This window comes from Sphaerodactylus townsendi, linkage group LG05 (genome assembly GCF_021028975.2).
Source record: "Sphaerodactylus townsendi isolate TG3544 linkage group LG05, MPM_Stown_v2.3, whole genome shotgun sequence".
NCBI classification, from domain to species: domain Eukaryota; kingdom Metazoa; phylum Chordata; class Lepidosauria; order Squamata; family Sphaerodactylidae; genus Sphaerodactylus; species Sphaerodactylus townsendi.
Genome location: NC_059429.1, coordinates 65,986,219 through 66,003,658, shown reverse-complemented (window position 1 = coordinate 66,003,658; position 17,440 = coordinate 65,986,219). Strand labels below are relative to the sequence as shown.

Genomic DNA, 17,440 nt, shown 5'->3' with positions numbered 1-17,440 from the left:
TAATCTGGTTCACCAGATAAACTTCCACAGCTCTAGTGGCAAAGTGGGGAATCAAACCCGGTTCTCCAGATTAGAGTGCACTTGCTGTTAACCACTACACCATGCTGAATCTAGGTTTTATACAAAAGAGACACATACACAGAGAAAAGATTGGGAAGCAGCACTGCTGACCAATGGGCCGTTCCAATGGAAAAGAGTACAATACAAACATAATAAATGTGTAACAGTGACCTCTGCTGGCAACGTTCAGTCAGGCCCTGACGCAGCAAACTGTCCTTTCACAGCAAATTGCATATCACGTGTTTCTTTAGGGATCTTTTTAAATTGACTGAAAAGGGTAGATACATTATTCAAGGTCAAGAATAAACAGAGTTCACTTCATTACCATATTGCCATTAAGCATGGGAGTCTGTTTCTTTCATTTTTGTTATTTATTCCAAAAGGAACTATTTTCATTAGTGGGCTGCTTTGTATGGCTTAGTTTCATTATTGGTGTTCCTAATTCCTAATATTTCCAACAGTTTCAACAGAAGATCTCCCCCCCACCCCCACCCCAATTTACCTTCATCATTTCCCACCCAAAATAGACAACATTTGGAGCTACAATTGTATTCCCTGTGGACACCCACACTGCAAAATTTCAGAGAGCACCTAACCTTTCTTGAGATGATGAAACACACCCACAGTTAAGTTTAAAGCCTAAGGAGAACTGATAGGAACAACTCCAGGAAGTAACACAGATAGCACTGCAGCCACTCAGTCTGAAGAAGAGCAGCACAAGAAAGAGTAAGACTGACATGACAAGAGCCTTTAAGGACACAAGGAAGGTAAAGCATCTGGGCAAGCAAACAGCAGCAAGAGGACTTTACAGCAGATTTACTTGGATGGGGGATCAGGTTAGGCAAGCAAGCAAATGCCAACTACAAGGAAAAATTTAACACAACACGACAACCATTGGAAGGACAGTGGTTGGAAAATCCCCAGCCCATGTCTTTAATGACTGGAGCATCTCACACATGTACGTAATCCTAGCTGCTACACCTTGCAATCAATTAAGTCCACAGCCTCTCTTCCACCTCCCCTTAAGGAACACTGTGCTCTCTCAAGGCTTTTGGCTGCCTTGTAAAAGTAGAACTGACACAAGCAGAGCCTGCAATGTTGAAAGGAACCAGAATAAAATGAAGGAACACCATGGCTTTTTCATCATAGGTTTAGATGGGGAGCTTGTTTAATTTCCATATTAATTATCATACACCCTATTTTCAAAATTATTGTACCTAATAATAAAAGAAATACACAGCTCTAGCTGGCAGTGAGTTTGCATCAACTAGCTCAGTTGTAGGATTTAATCAGTGAACCAGGATTAAATGTATACAAAAAGCACCCCTCCAGTAGCCTGTTGGCAAAAACGTTTATCGAGCTAGCAACATCGTTTCTCAGTCAATTATCAGGCTCTCTAATTATGCTGTTAAGAAAAGCCATGGATTTTAAGAGAAAAAGGAAGATCTCTTGGAAAGAAAAAAAGCACCAGGTTTTGAGAGGAGAATCATCTGGAACAGCAGCCTACTAGTAAATAATAAACTAATAATAAACATGTAATATTTCACCCTCTCTAGAAAGTAAATAATCAAAATATGAGCACATTGGTTTTTTAGAATCAGGCTAAACAATGGCAAATGACAGTTATATCTTTATGTTGCCTTTATAATAAGGCATGTTACAATTGCAAGTAGTATTTTCACAACCACTTGCACACTATAGTGCTTCAAGACAGATGCAAACAGATTATCATGGTTTTGACTCAAGAGTAATGGACAACTCAACAGTGTTATGAAGTCATAATTAGTTCTGGTTGGACCACAGCTGTGCAGCTTGTACATCAGATGTGTGAAATGTCATATTTATGCAGCAATGACGACCACAATTTCACGTCTCAGAACAAAATGAACATTAATATGGCATGTTAAAAATTCACTCCCCCCAAAAAAAGAGCAATCGCATTTATGAATCATAACAGCATTCTAACTATTAGCATATTCAATATAAAATTTTATTGTACAAAATGTCAAGAAAAATGATCCAAGTATTTATGGAATGCTGCTGATAGTAAAATTTGGAAAAAGCATTCATTTTCACTTTTTTCCCAACTCGCAGCCATGAATCCACATTGTTTGCAACAGGATGTGCAGTTTGACTTCCCTATTCCTTGAATTCCAAGAACTGCTGCAGCCTTTTATTATGTTCAGCAGACAGTTGCACAGCACTATGGAGCAGAACAAACACAATGAGATTAGTCTGAATGACATGAGCACACATGAATGTATACAAGCTAGGAAAAGCCTCTAATGCAGAGGTGTCCAACTCCTGCGTGCCAGATGTTCATGGACTACAATTCCCATCAGCCAATTGGCCATGTCAGAAGGGGCTGATGGGAATTGTAGTCCATGAACATCTGACACGCCAGAGTTGGACACCTCTGCTCTAATGCATACAAGTCAAGAAAATATGACAGCCACCCACCAAACCTATCTGAATTACTTTCCTTTACTATCTCCAATTCAGATTTAACAATATTCTCAGAATCTTGGCATGATTCTGTCATACATTTTGAGAATATACAGCAATCCTTGATGCAGTCCTTGCACCATATTGTAAACTAGATTAGAAAGCAACTTGTTGGGAGGAACAATGGGGGACGTGGGGGCAGTCACTGGCCAATACTGTAAAAAATCAGGACTGAGGCCATAGAGATGTTCTCTAATTTAGCAAGTCCGCACAATAAGTTACTAAATAATCTACAATACATAGAATTTTTAAACATGCAGTTAAAAAAAAAATTCCTAAGAACTTTTAAAAAGTGGTTATTTTTTTCAGCAGATGGTGAACTGAGGTAGAGTGTGCAATAAATTTGAAACCACCCTGGGTTACTGAAAAGTATTTATTTATGGAAAGGTTCTTATGTTGCCTTCAGAAGCAAGAATTCTTACAGAGCCTTAGCTCGTAGTGAGATAGTCACGTGTTACCTCATGGTTAGATTTAGCAGTATCGCCACATGGAAGTCCAAACAAATGAAGGAATTGTAATGCTGAGCTGAATGCTCCAAGGCTACCAAAAGGAAGAAGACATTTCCTGTGGTAAGAACTTTAAGTTGCTACCAAATGGCTGCCATTCACCTCAATCCGCCTTTAGGAGGAAAATTATTCACAAAAAAGTACAATGAAGGTTTCATGTGATTTGCAAAACCCTAAGCATTGGATTTTATTTTCTCAATGCAGATATTATTCAGAGCAGGCCGATCTTTCAAGAGGAATAATTTTTCTGTATAATTTTATTCATGTCCACCTACAAAGGACTCTGTGAATCGAACAATAAATACTATATGATGAAGTTAAGATACCCTGAAGATCCCCAAACCTCACTTTAAGTGTTCTCCAAATGTTGTGGTTATTCGATATATAGCAGTTTCCAGTGATGATCTCAAAGCAAATCGAAGGGTTTTGTAGGAAGTGTTTGCCAAATTCCCTATCGTCCTGGGTGGTTTGCTGGAAACATGAGGAAGCTTGAAGTGCTTGTCCACAACCTACAATTGGAAAAAATGAATCAAGTGGAACATAAACATGGTGGCAGCACAGGTGCTAGGAAAATCAAGTTGGAACAACCAATTAAAAGTTCCATGTTTCAACCATAATACTGTTTACTGAGATAGCATAAAAATCCCTTGTTAAAGGACCAAATTATTTGTCTTTGGTAAGGTTCCCAGAACTAGTTTAAACCAATGTAGTTAATTGTTTAGATCAGTGATATGCACTCAGTGGCTTGAAAGCTACATGTGACTCTCTGACATACCACTTGAGGCTCTTCTGCCCAATACTGTACATCCCCTATATTTTGGGAAAGTTGGCAAAGCCACTGCCCAGTGGAGCCTGTATTTGGCAATGGTTCCTACCTTGAAATAGGTAAGCTGAAAGGAATGAAAATAAAGAACCTATTGTCTCTGACAACCCCTACCCTTCATAGCGTCTGTGCTCTCAGCTCTCTCTGCAGCACCTGGACAGCTCCCAGGAGGAGCACAACTTGGCCAGAGAGTCAGTAAAATCACCACTACCAAAGCAACCACCCAGGAGAAGAGCAAGCAGGCTACAGTGGGGTGGGGGTTGTTTTATACCCTTTTCTTTCCCACCAGCTTGCTTTGAGAATCTTTCTGCCTCCTGCTATGCCTTGTGCTGGGGAGGGAGTAAGAAGGCAGGGAGACAAGTAGAGGGCACACTAGTCTTTCTGCTGCAAGAACCTGTTCCACCAGTGAAGAGAGGTTTCTGCAGTGGGAATCCTTGAATACCCATTAATTTGCTTACTGCCTTGTTGCTGACTCTATGGCACGAGGCCAACTGCTGTCATCCAGTTGTGAGCCTCATGAGAGGAAAGAACAGGAAGACAGTGAGGCAGGTGAAGGATGCTCAGGCTTCCTAATGCAAAAGCCTATTCTGAACCAGCCCACAGTGCTGGCTTGGAGCTTCCCTTTGAAATGTTCATGGCCCAACTTAAGCAGGCTCCTGCCGTGGAAAGCCTGAGAATCCTTTACTTCCTTCTCTGCCTTTTTTCCTTTCTCCCCAGCAGGCTCCTGCAACTGCTGGCTAGACCCAAGAGAGTCGTTCTGCATTAAAAATGGCATTTGCCCATTTTTCCCTGCAGAGTCTGCATACAGAATGGTTCTCTTGGTTGGTAGTAGCTGTGAATGTGGCACTCTCTGAACCATGGAGCTAGTACTGCTGGTTCAGTTCAAGGGCCATTATGGACCTTCTCAACGTTTCACTGCAGACCAGCTCTGGAAAACTCTAAATAATAGAAACACGAGCATTTTATGGTAAAAAAAAAAATGAACCACAAAAGGCAAAATTCCATAACGGCCACAAGACCAGCAGAAATATTTCATTCACATTATCAAAACACATTCAGATGAGAGCTCTTAGAAAACCTTAATCTCAAAAATATGTTGTATTTATTCCTTTTTGCTGTTGATGAGTAACTACTGGTAGATTTCCACGGGCCGAAATTGTAGCACAGGATCCACTGCCTTTGAATGACTAAATCTTTCTCCCATGGTTAGCTTTATAAGTGCCATGCCAAAGAAAACCAAGGTAAGATACTGGTGAAGTAGGAAAAACACAGTTTTTTCTAACAAAATCAGGTGTACCATTATAAAAGAAGGCAGACTATGTGCACTTTTCACTTTTGCTTAGAAACACAAGGCTCCTCACCTCCTGAAGAGTTAGCAGAGTGTTCAGAATAGATGGCAATGTCGTTTGGACAACTCCATATTTATCTTCAGTAAATGAAGCTGCAACTAGATGCGACAATCCTAAAAAAAACCACCTGGTTTTAGTTCCAACAGATGGAATTTCATCATCATTATGAAGTCTTGACATTTAGAAAAATCTTTTCTTTGATGGTCACTAAATTGACTGCCTAGGAACATAAAGATGAATTCAGTATCCTACCCAAACCACCCAGAGATTAGCTTATGCTGACTGAAGTTTGGAGCAACCAAATATTTCACACAAAAGAGGCAGAAAAAAATATTGCACCAGTGATGCTCAGTGTAAGAACAAGTCTAGACATTTCTCTGTGGCACAGAACCAAAAGAACTAGAGCATACACCTTCCAAGCCCAACTACAGGACAAGGGAGTACAACAACTCCAGGACTGGCTGTCCTCCAATGAATCTCACTGCCAAGGCACCATGAGACTCAAGCAAGCCACAGCGTTAGATGAATGAGTTTTATTCAGGCAAGAAAACACTGCTTACCCTCCAAGGCCCAAATGTGCATTTGGGTATCAGAAAAGAGAGCCTGGATTGAAGCCTCTGGGTGCTGAGAGAGAGAAGGATGGTTTGCACAGTTAGATTAGGCCAGCAGGGTGTGCCAAATAAATTTACAGGATGTCACAATAAAGAGTTCCTCAGGAAAAGTCAATATGATACCACTTGGAATACATAGTATACGGACCCCAACCCCAACCCCACCCCACCCCACCCCCCCGGGGCATCTTTTTTTTAAAAAAGGAACTTGTGAAATTATTGCAATTAAGAGTTAGGGCAATCTTGACTTTTCATCCAAACAGAGTAAATATGAAAGCTGCTGTCCTGAAACTGAAGTGTCAATTTACACAGCACCTGTTTCAAGGAATTTGGTACTAACTTCTACTCTGATATGAACAGAGGTAACATTAGCAGTAGTTTATCAAGCAGGAACTAACCGCTGAGTCATAGATTCATTCTTACCTTGCTGAAAAAATACATTATCAGCACCCGTTTTGACAAGAAACTTTTAATCTAGAAAACAAGAGAAAAAAACCTGGGAAGAGCCAAAACCCATCTACAGCTTTTCTGAGTGGTTTACAATTCCAACTAGACATTATCAAAGGAATTCAAAATGTGTTAAGTGTCAATAACTCACCCCAATCTTGAAAATGATGTAATTAAAATTAACAGCAAATGATTAAGTGGGAATGTATGTCAGAGGAAATTATTTTGGTTTGCAATGTCTATCTGAGAAAATAATGTAGGAACACTGAATCCCAAGCCACACAGCCTTAGTGTAGAAACTACATAAACGTTAATAGAACAGAGATTTTAATCATTCAGGTTTTCTGAGGAAAGGAAATATGCTGCATCAATGTATCTATGGGACTGGAGCCTGATGCAAGCTCACGGAACCCCAAAAACTGTGCTGAACTAATATTACTGGAGAATGCAACATATGAAAAAGACCATTGGCACTGATCAATTGAAATGTCAACGCCATAACTTCTCACAATACCTGCTCTTTCTTGCTCTGGAGCCATAAATAGACATAACTCGGCTGTACTGCTTCATTGGTCGCTTTTGCCACAGCAATCGTGGGGAAGGGCTGTTGAGGAGAGCCTGTCCACTGCACGTCTACAAGAAAAATCCAGCCTGCTGAAAATGGGCCAGCAAGATGTTCTCATGAGTAGCTAAGAGAGTGGCAAAACAATTACCGGAATATGACGTCCATAGTTTTGGTCCTCTTCGCATAATATGGGGGCTTTGGACAGACCCGTGCCAAGGAGAGCTTAACTCCAGCATTCCAGCCTTGCGATTTAATGGGGAAGGACTGAAAGGTGACCCTAAGTTGCTACCAAGATCTCTCACAGGTGATGTTTTTAAAGGCAACAGAGATGATTTAACCAGAGAAGGTATATGGGCTCGAGGAAGGACAGCGGCCCTTGGTGTCTGGAATGAGCTCTCTTCAGCAGCTGCTCCTGGGGACAAAGGAAACACTCAGAATGACTTGTGCCAGTAAAGCAGCATTCCACTTGTTAACTTGCACTCATCATAAAATGTTTCAAAATTGAAAACATGTATCAAAGGATAATTTTAAAATTAGAAAATAAATATGCAAATGCACAATACACTGTAATACAATAGTGGTCACAGAAGTTACATTCTAGTAAGTATACTCAAATCCAACAGATTTTGAAAATACATTTTTAATGATACCTTATTAAATACATTGGGGTCTTGTGGCACTTAAACTCTAGCAAAATGTTATTCCAGCATAAGTGTTCATGGACTAGAGCCAATTTTTTCAGATGCTATGATCAGATCCTTAGCATGCAGTCATTTTACAAAGGAGCCTTGAAGAGCCAAGCGATATGAAACAAGTACAAAATAAAACATAAAATGTGTTGTGAATGCTAGCTGGTGTTAACATATTATGTATCAACCATGCTCAGATGCAGTCCGCTTCTTAGAGGTGCTTCATTCTTTACACAGCAATCATGCTTGTCACAATCATGTCCACGTTTCAGCATCTTTCGACACTGAAACACAACATGAAGATGTATGCCCCTAACATACAGTGGCTATGCAACTATGCAAATACAACCAAAGTTGCTCAGTACCTTTCAGTTCAATATTAACAATATATGTTTTCTTGTCACATTCTACTGTGGGGAAAACTATCTTTATGAAGAATCGTTATTTAGGCTGTTGCACTGTAATAGGGAATAACTCCAAATGTACATGAATGGAAGAATCTGCTTGGAAGCCTTCCTTATTCCTCTATGGAGGCAGCAATGTTATTGCTATGTTATTTCATTTTTTAATGTGATTTTTCCCTGCCATTTAATATGGCCTGTTGAAATGCAGAGATGTTCAAAGAAAGACCTGTCTTGTCACCTGGAGAATCTGGAGGGTTTCTCAGGTCTCCCACAAACGGCTGTTTCACTCTCCCATTTGTGGCTGCAGCTTCCTGGTGCATGATCAGTTTAAGGGTCAGGTTGTTCAGAAGATTCAAGCACTCCCTGGAAATTGCAGTCCAATTGTGAGGATGCCCCCCTTTCAGACAAACACAATGGATTTGAAGGGTATAAATAATTTTTTAATGGATTAAGTTTTCAAAACTATCAGTTATTTCACAAGCCCTTTACTGTAACTTGAAATAGAATATCAACTTCAGAATACCAGGCTAAAATGGTAAACTCCTAGATTGAGTCATAATTCTATTTTTAACAGGTTTCCTTTATGTAGAATATGAATACATGAAGGTGAATGCCATAACAATGGATAAAAACTGGACAGTGATTTTAAAAAAATGGGAACAGCCACAAAGTCAATCCAAAGCTACAAGAATGCTTAATACAATCAGCTACTGTGATCAAATTGAGGGGTCACAGTTGTAGCAACAAACTCACAACTGGAAGTTAAGCTGCAAAAACTAGAATATCAAGAGATGCAATTTTAGGAACTCCCAATATATTCCACAGGTTGAGGAGAACATGTTCAGATGCTTTGAACCATATCAGAAGCATGGTTTGCTTTGGCGTTTCAGTGTGGCAAAGATTACGTGCCATCCTGAATCTTATGACACTAAGGCCCTTTCTGCACGGGCAGAATACAGAACCTCAGGGACAGCCCAAACGCGGTCCCTGAGGTGCTGTTCGTACAGGCCATCCCGGAACAGCGAGCTTTAAACCTCGCTCATTTAAACCTCGCTGGAGCGGCACGAACTGCATCGGTGGGATGACGCCACTTTTCTCACCAAGCTCACCGGGCTCACCGAGAGGCGGCTCCGGCTGGGGAGAAAGTCCCAATTCATGCCGGCGGAGCTGCGTTTTCGCGCGTGAGCAGAAACAGCCTAAGCTACAGGCGCTAGGGAAGCAGCTTTCCTTTTCAGCCTTCAGAAGCTGCCTTTAGCCTTCCTTTTTAGCCTTTAAGTTTTGTGATATGGTATTTGTCAAGCTTACCATTGAAATGGAAACAACTCTGCCTAAATGAAGTCAGCCTTTGAAGTAGTTCCTTTTATCTCGCATCTGCCTTAATGGAACAAAATAGTTTCCCAAATACCTGGCTGGCTAAGGCTGAAGACCTCTTGCCGGCGAACAGAAGAATACTTGGAGAGAAACATCAAGTCCTGTAAAGCCAAGAACTGCAGAGGAAAATGTTTTAAAGGTGTTTACAAATTAACAGGCTAAAATGTCAACATGATATTCTCACAGCACATAATCATTACTTTATTCCAGGAATGCTATTAGGAAAGAGGTTTTTATACTTTTTGCCATTTCAAAATATTTGCCATCATTGAGATTTCGCCTCCAAACATTTCTTCTTTCAGACATAGTGAACTGATAATTACATTTAGTAGACTTGAGTTTTCTGACATGAAGAACAAGTACATATGAACCATTTCATTCAATTTCACCCATATATCTGCTCATGTTCGAAAAGGATTATAGAGTATTCTGAGATACACAGAAGGGGCTGATTCAACCCCTGCTTGTTGGAAAGATTTCATAAAGCAATCCCAAGTGCTGGAGTTAGAATGTGAGAACAGCTATTTTAGCTATCCAAGAAATATAGAAATAATAATTCAGAACAAGTTCAGACATCAAATTTTATGTCTACACTGTAAAGGGTTAAAATGGTGTATATTTGCATTAAGATTTTTTGTGATGATTAAACTTTTGGAAATATCTGACTGAATTAAGCTAGCTCAGGTAATATTTTAGGCAGAACAGACAGAATGATCTAAGCAGGGTGGGGGTGCAAAGCAGCTGGGATCTAGGAGTGGGAGAGACAAGAAAGATAACCTGGAGGACTTGTGAAAGAAGTAATAAGAATAGGTGGAAGAAGAGAGGGCCAGTGCTAAGAAGCTGCAGGGAGACAAACTAAAACCAGAAAGCAAGAGAGATTTGTAAGGCCAGGAAGTGAGGAAAGCTGAAGATTCCTATTTATATCTTAAATATCAGCCATATCTTTGGATAGAGTCTTCTAGTGCAAGGTTTGTTGTTTGTGTTATTTTAACATGCTAGCGATTTATCAAAACCTCCTAGCTTTACTAATGTAACTTCTGTTTAAATATTAAACAATGAAAACTATGAAAGAAACAAGTGAATGGAGATACATGAACTTGCATACCTTTAAAATAGATGGAGGGTTAGAGTTTAAAATTTTAGGTAAGCAGTGGTTTGTTTCCTCGGCAAAAGTTGGCTGAACAGGAAAGTGATGTGCCTGAAAGAGGAGCCCACACTGTAGTTAAAGCAAGAACAACATGCAACCCTGGTCAGTAAGATATTAGCTATGAAGTTACTGGCTATTTGTAACTCTGCTAAACTCCCAGAGAGGCACCCAAGCCTGCCCAAAAGGGAGGAAAGATAAACAAGTGAAGTAACTACACAGCAATTTCTGCTGCACAGTAGCACATGTGCTCCATGTTAGATTTCAAAAACAAAAGCACCCTTGCTTTGGTATGGTGCAGAACACATGATACTAACCTCAGTAGAATAAATTCTGAAGAGTAACCATGTAATGTACCAAGTAGTCAGCAGGAACACACCACAGAGCCAGCTGTGGTACAGAAGCGATAAATCCAAGAGGCCAGCCACTGTGTCCAGAGGATGAAGTTTACTGAAAGGCAAAGAAATAAGCAAACAAAATAAGGGAAGTTATTTATATGTAAAATGTTCTTTGTTTATTGCTTGATGCAGATTTATTTTGCCCGTAGGAAACTTGGCAGGAGATGAGCAGTAAAAACAGTAACTTTATTCTGTAGCCTGTATTTTAAAAACCATGGTTTTTGTCCATTAATAAAAAGAACATATTTGATATCAGTGAAGAGATTTATAATTACAAACAAATACAAATACAATACCTTTAATGGCATATAAAAAGTGGTAAAGATTTATAATTATTGAAATTACAACAGATCATTTTCCAAATAGTTGTCTATCAGTAGATTATTGAGAGCTCCATCCAAAGGGGGGGGGGGGTCGGCGGCAAAAGGGCTAGTGGGAGCAGCATGCCCTCGCGTTTGCCCTCCCCAGAGCACTTACCCAGGTGAGTGCCAGACATGCTGGCAGTTGGCCAGCTCCACTGCCATGGAACCCAGAGGTTTGGGCTGCGGAAGGGCCACGCTGGCATCCAGCACTTGGACGGCAGCACAGGAGGGAGTGGGGAGTTTTCAGGAGTGGAGCCAACTTTAGTAGGCTCTCTACTGGGATTGAGGGTCGGTAGTGCGGAACATTGGCCTTCAGACCTACACCTGCCTTTGGGCAGCATACATCCATGCAACCTTATGGGCTTTTCAGTGCTGGAGGGATCCAGAGCTTTTCCCTGCTTCCCATGCTGCCAAAGAGCCCTTTGTAGCCATTGAAGCGGCATTTCATCAGTGCTGCAGTCCGCCATCTCCAGGTTTGGATGGGGCTGCCCGACATTTATCACCAATACAATACACACAATACTAATAGCAGGAAGAAGAGTGGCCCACTGAGCATATTTGGGGAGTCTTGCTCTCACTCCTTCTGATTGCTAAAGAGTATTATCACCACCCAAGTGGTTTAAGTTTCTATTCCTTTACCTCTCTCCAAAGTTGTTACAGACATATTTTCTTCCCCAATAGGCAGGTGCTCAAATAATGTCTATATTCCATCACAATATGCAAGAGACATTAGGCGTGCCTCCACTACAAAGTGCACAGTAAAGCAATAAACCATTTTATCAGGTTTTTACAGGTACTCACCTATCTACATGAAGGTTCATTGTTGTAATTATCCATGCCTTAGGAATATAACCTAAGATGCCACAAAAAGAAAACCAAGCTGTAAGAAATGTTTTACATCCATGGAAAGCAAGAATTCTCACCACAAAAGAAAAAACTGCCAACGGGTACACAGAAGAAGGGGAGGAAATGAAAGTATGTCTAATATACTGAATGTCCCACTAATTTTAAATGCAAAAATCACTACCTCCAAGTATGCACATCTAATATTAAATGCAAAATCACCACCCAGCTGGCGGGGGGGGGGGGGAGATTTGGGTATGTACCACTCCTCACAGAGGAAAAATCAATAACTGCATACCTGAGCCTTCTTTGCTATAGGCTGTATTTGGTGGAACAGACTATCTGAAGGGGTTAGGAAGGCTGTCATTTTATGAGCATTCGACATAACGTACAGATTTGGAATGGTTTAGGAGAACATTTTAAAAGGAATATCTTTTATAAATTTCTGTGTAAGTTTTAATGTATCTGGAAAACGTTACATGTTTTACTGTGCTTATGATTTTTATTGTACTGTTTGTTTTAAATTTTTGTGGTCTGCCTTCTGTAAGAAATGATAAATGAGGTGACTAAGTGAATAAATAACTGTTCCTCTCCACAATAAAAGCAACTGAGGTAAAAGCAGCTTGGAGATACAGATTTTTACCAGGAAAATAACATGAGAGTAGTCAACCACCACAGTTGTACCCTAAAAACTGCAACCCATAATACAAAAAATAATTTAATTTGATTATGGAAACCTCAACTGTACCTCCATCCTAAGAGTACTCTTAGTTCAACAAAACTAAGTGGTCACATCCATTGGCTTGATGCTTCCATATTCTGTGAAGGTTCTCACCTCAATGATACACCCAGGATCACCTTGTGAATATTAAACTAGTTTCATTCTGCAATTCCTGTAATTCTTCCAGATGTTCATGGATTCAGTACTGCCAGCCCCTGCCAGCATGGCCAATTGGCCATGCTGGCAGGGGCTGATGGGATTGTAGTCCATGAACATCTGGAGAGCTGCAGGTTGCAGACCCCCGAACTAGCCCATTGAGCTAGGTACAGCCTTTGAGTCATATTTTCCACTAAAGTTCAGCAGGACATCAGAGACAAGATTCCACCCTATGGAGCAGGGTTACAGCAAGGACAAATTGGGGGATAGGTTTTGAAGTTGACTCAGAGATGTAGTTCCTCAATAACCTATTTGTCCTAAACACCTAACAAATAGAAGTACACTGCCTCAGAATTCACCTCAAGTACCTTATCTCCTTTTCATTTAAAGAAGGGAAAAATCATATCTTACCAAAAAAGTAGTAAGCAGCACAGAAGTTCCTAACCATATAAACAGATTCCACACAGCTTTGCTTTGCTAACAGAGGCAGAGATCTTCGGAAACGTAGATATTTGTATTGCTAAAAATATTAAACATGTTGAATAGTTTCAAGAAGTTGTTCTCTTGATCTAAAAAGCAGTCAGACTTCATAAAAAATGGTTTCAGACACTGCAGCTATGCTAGAGCCTTCATGTTAAAGGCCAACACTAAGATCTCATTTTCATTTATGTTGTCTCTTGCTTCCTGAATGCTGTATTATTCTGTGGTAAATTGGCCATAGTAAACCATCATATTTTCAAACAGCTTCACTACACATGATATCAGTAAGCAATACCAGCCATCTTTCTAATGCAACCACAATTTACTGAAGAATAAATCCTACACCCACATAACAAGATATCCAAACTTCTCCAAAAATCAGAACACAGTCAACAATGGTATTGTAATATTGGATGTATATTTAGACTGTGTAACCCACCCTGGGATATGTTTGAAGGTCAGGATAGAAATCTACTAAATAAATAAGAGCATACATTTAAAAAGAACAGCTCAGCTGTGGCCCCGCCCTGGCCTTAAGGTCCTATTCTATCCCTACTCTCTCCCAGTGGTTCTCAACTCTTCCAGGAAGTCCCCTCCCCCCTCTCTTTCAGGACCACCCCCACCCTTCCCTTCCAAACTCTGAAGCCTTGCCACAATATCTCCTGCTTCCCCATTCCAGGACACCATGGGAATTATTTAATGCCAAGTGTGCCCCTGGAGAAGCAGGCATTTGCCAGATGCCGGCATTCCCCCTCCTGGCATCCCCATTTTCAAATAGTGTGTCTAAGACAGTGGAGGTCTATGTGGTACAGAAAACCACAAAAATAGTATTTATTAAAAATAAAATGTTTACAAGCATGCTTTTAGTACAGCATCAAATTGTGTAAGGAATCCAAAAGAAATGAAAGAAATGCAATTCCTCTTTCCTATCAAATGTTAGAATATAAGACAGGCTCTTAAGATTAGGATGTCATGGATCTCTGCAGGGTTTCCATTACCTGGAAGCCTTTTCCAACTTCGTGGGACAGCACATGGTCAAAATGGCTGCCTCCTCCAGACCTCAGGTGAGAGCTGTCTCCCCTGAGAAACCCAGCAAAAAGAGAGATAAGAGGCAGACCTCTCATTTGAGGTCTGGAGAAGGCAGCCATTTTGACCATGTGCTGTCCCACGAAGTTGGAAAAGGCTTCCAGGTAATGGAAACTCTGCAGAGATCCAAGACATCTTAAGCTCAAGGATCTGTTCTATACTCTAACATCTGATAGGGAATGTATGGAAAGAGGAACTGTGTTTTATTTCACACCTACCTAACAAGGTATCCAGACTTCTCAAAAAACTAACAACACAGTCAAGAGTATGCATAAAAAAAAGAACAGAACAGCTGTGCAGTTACCTGTATGACTGGAAATGGGAGGTAGTTCATATTGTGAATAAGGTATCGAAGGCTATAGCTGTAACCCATGAAAGCTCCAAGAAGCAAGAGAAATAGGTGGTATTCATTTAGGCACACATATGGAACATCATCAGGTGAACTGAAGAAAACAGTATTTTAGATTTTAAATGCACAAGAAGAGGAAATAAATCTCTATATAATTCTACCTTAAAAGTAATTATTTTATTCGTTTGCAAGGGGGGAATTGGCTAAATGGTTTTCTCAGAGGTTAAATAACAACCACTATTAATTCTATAGCAAATGAAGAAGAGTTTGGATTTATACCCCGCCTTTCACTCTTGCAAGGAAACTCAAAGTGGCTTACAAACTCCTTTCCCTTCCTTGCCCCACAACAGACACCTTGCAAGGTAGGCGGGGCTGAGAGAATTCTTAACGAACTGTGACCAGCCCAAGGTCACCCAGCAGGCTTCATGTGTAAGAATGGGGAAACAAATCCAGTTCACCAGATAAGAGTCTGCTGCTCATGTGGAGGAGTGGGGAACCAAACCCAGTTTTCCAGATTAGAGTCTACCTGTTCCTAACCACTATACCATGCTGCTGGACCTACTGTTTAGACAAGTTCAGCTACTTTATGACAACAGAAAGAGTTGGTTCTTTTCAGCAACGATTAAATTCTATTGTAAAAACTAGCCATTTGTATTTTCAGCAGTTCTGGTCAAAGTCATTTTTTACCTTGTTCAGACAATATTTTTGAGGCAATGAAAGTAGTTCAAGCCTTACTGCTATGTTTGCACTAGCAAATCCTGCAGTAATAGCATGACAACCATATAGACAGGAACAGGATGTGCATGGGAGCTGGGTTCTCTTGAAAGGGAGGGGGGCAATCAACAAATCAGTGCTGAAAAGGGAATGCATAACTCTTTCAAATCAGTAGAAAACCTGAGCTGGCAAGGTGTGCGAGGGATGTGAGAGGCAGGGGAGGGGCGGAGAGAAGACGTGTGGTACTTAAATGTGATGCACTGTGAAGAATGCTCCCTTTTAACATGGTTTAAAAAATACCAAGAGTGCACAGATATATTTGAATGAACTGAAATGATTTCTTCTTGCCAGAAATGTCTGTTCATCATTCAACAGCAGCCTCTGTGCACAGCCAGGTCTACAAACCTCTTCCAACTAGTTGGTTAAAGTAGGATTTGTGTTTCCCCAGCAACCATAATTTATGGTTTGAAAAAAGTAATTTTTCCATAGAGTATCAGCTCAGTTAGAAGTTGTTCATATCTATAAACAGCAATTTTCTAGGAAACAATAATCTAAATAATTTAAATAAACAATTCCATACCTTCTAAACTTACAACACAACAAATTATCAAAAAGTCCCTTTTTACATTATTTCTTTCCATATGAAATGATGTACAAACAGTTCTGTGATCACCAAAGCTCACCTTTCTGAAGCTGTGCACGGTACAGATAAAAACAAGAACTTCTCCTTAGTCATAACTGCAGCACACCAAGCCACCAACATTCCCATTACAGCATGCGCAACTGAATGGATCACTTGCTGTGGGTGTATAACCTTGCCAATTAATGCTAATCGTGAGCAAGGAATAGAAGGTACCACTGTAAAGAAAGGAAGAGAATATTAATTTGTCCAAATGCAACTCACCTAAATGCACCTTGCTAAATGCTACAGTTCGTGAATGGCCATTTTGAAGACCATTGCTCCTCATTTAAGTGGTTAAGATGATTTAAAAGTTTAATTCTGGTAGGAAATTCTTCCAAAATGTCAGATCACATTTTTGAGAAGGGACAGCTATACGTGGCCACCATCAGAGAGATCTTTAATGATATTTTGAAGCTTTAAAACTAATAGACATTTGGCAGCAAATAAAGCCTCTACCATGAACGGTTTTGAACTGTATGTTTGTAGTTAAGTTTTAAAATAAACAGTCTAGGTCTGACAAGATGTTCATCTTTAAAGTCAGGCATACAGTCTAAGGATAAGGTGGAAACTTTTAAGATTCAAGCTTCAAATTTTATTCAATACGTACTTCAATACCCACCTGTGTGAAATTCCAGATTGAAGAGATTTATTACTGCTATCACCAGGGACATCAGCAGCAAGCAAAAGATAACATAGGAAGTATACAAATAATTGAATGAGCCTAAAAAAAAGACGAATTTTTTTAAAATGCTAAAAATGTAACTCTAATGGTTTAATGCCTAAATATCTCAGCTGAGGCTGAAGACATTCTTTGTTTACTTCTTGCCTGAACCATTAATTCACTGGGCAATCTTAAACAAGCCACTTTCACACAGACTTCTGCATGCAGTAAAAAGAGAGACACTATCCTTGTGCCTCCTCCTGGATCAGTTCAATCTCACTCCACCTTACCCCAGTTTTGTCAACCACCCTATACTGGAGAGCCAGGAAAGGCTGGTAATGATGCCTGTTTCTGGATCACCTCAGAGTTATCCCTTTTATCTCCCCCCACCTTTTTTTAGAAAACTAAATATTCTACTCCTATAGGAGGTATGTTTAGCTTTTATTTTATACATCAGTATTTTAAAATCGTAAGCTGCCTGTAACTGCAAGGAAATGAATATACATGTTTTAAT

The 17,440-nt window shown here is 40.1% G+C and overlaps 1 protein-coding gene across 2 annotated transcripts in view; it reads right to left on the bottom strand.

The window, feature by feature from the left end:
• Positions 1 to 2,028: 2,028 nt before the first annotated feature.
• NDC1 (NDC1 transmembrane nucleoporin) overlaps positions 2,029 to 17,440 on the bottom strand; it is an 18,509-nt gene continuing 3,097 nt past the window's right edge. Inside the window, exons 3-18 of one of the 2 annotated variants that reach the window (XM_048496216.1) lie at positions 16,885 to 16,986; positions 16,267 to 16,441; positions 14,825 to 14,963; positions 13,366 to 13,474; positions 12,036 to 12,087; positions 10,792 to 10,924; positions 10,436 to 10,528; positions 9,365 to 9,446; positions 8,198 to 8,356; positions 7,015 to 7,278; positions 6,816 to 6,934; positions 6,278 to 6,328; positions 5,804 to 5,867; positions 5,256 to 5,356; positions 3,420 to 3,580; positions 2,029 to 2,263 (exon numbers count right to left, since the gene is read on the bottom strand). In XM_048496216.1, the coding sequence (XP_048352173.1) occupies positions 2,200 to 2,263; positions 3,420 to 3,580; positions 5,256 to 5,356; positions 5,804 to 5,867; positions 6,278 to 6,328; positions 6,816 to 6,934; positions 7,015 to 7,278; positions 8,198 to 8,356; positions 9,365 to 9,446; positions 10,436 to 10,528; positions 10,792 to 10,924; positions 12,036 to 12,087; positions 13,366 to 13,474; positions 14,825 to 14,963; positions 16,267 to 16,441; positions 16,885 to 16,986 (1,868 nt within the window). In that variant the 3' untranslated portion in view covers positions 2,029 to 2,199. The remainder of the gene's footprint in view (positions 2,264 to 3,419; positions 3,581 to 5,255; positions 5,357 to 5,803; positions 5,868 to 6,277; positions 6,329 to 6,815; positions 6,935 to 7,014; positions 7,279 to 8,197; positions 8,357 to 9,364; positions 9,447 to 10,435; positions 10,529 to 10,791; positions 10,925 to 12,035; positions 12,088 to 13,365; positions 13,475 to 14,824; positions 14,964 to 16,266; positions 16,442 to 16,884; positions 16,987 to 17,440) is intronic. The other variant, XM_048496217.1, reaches the window with a different exon arrangement.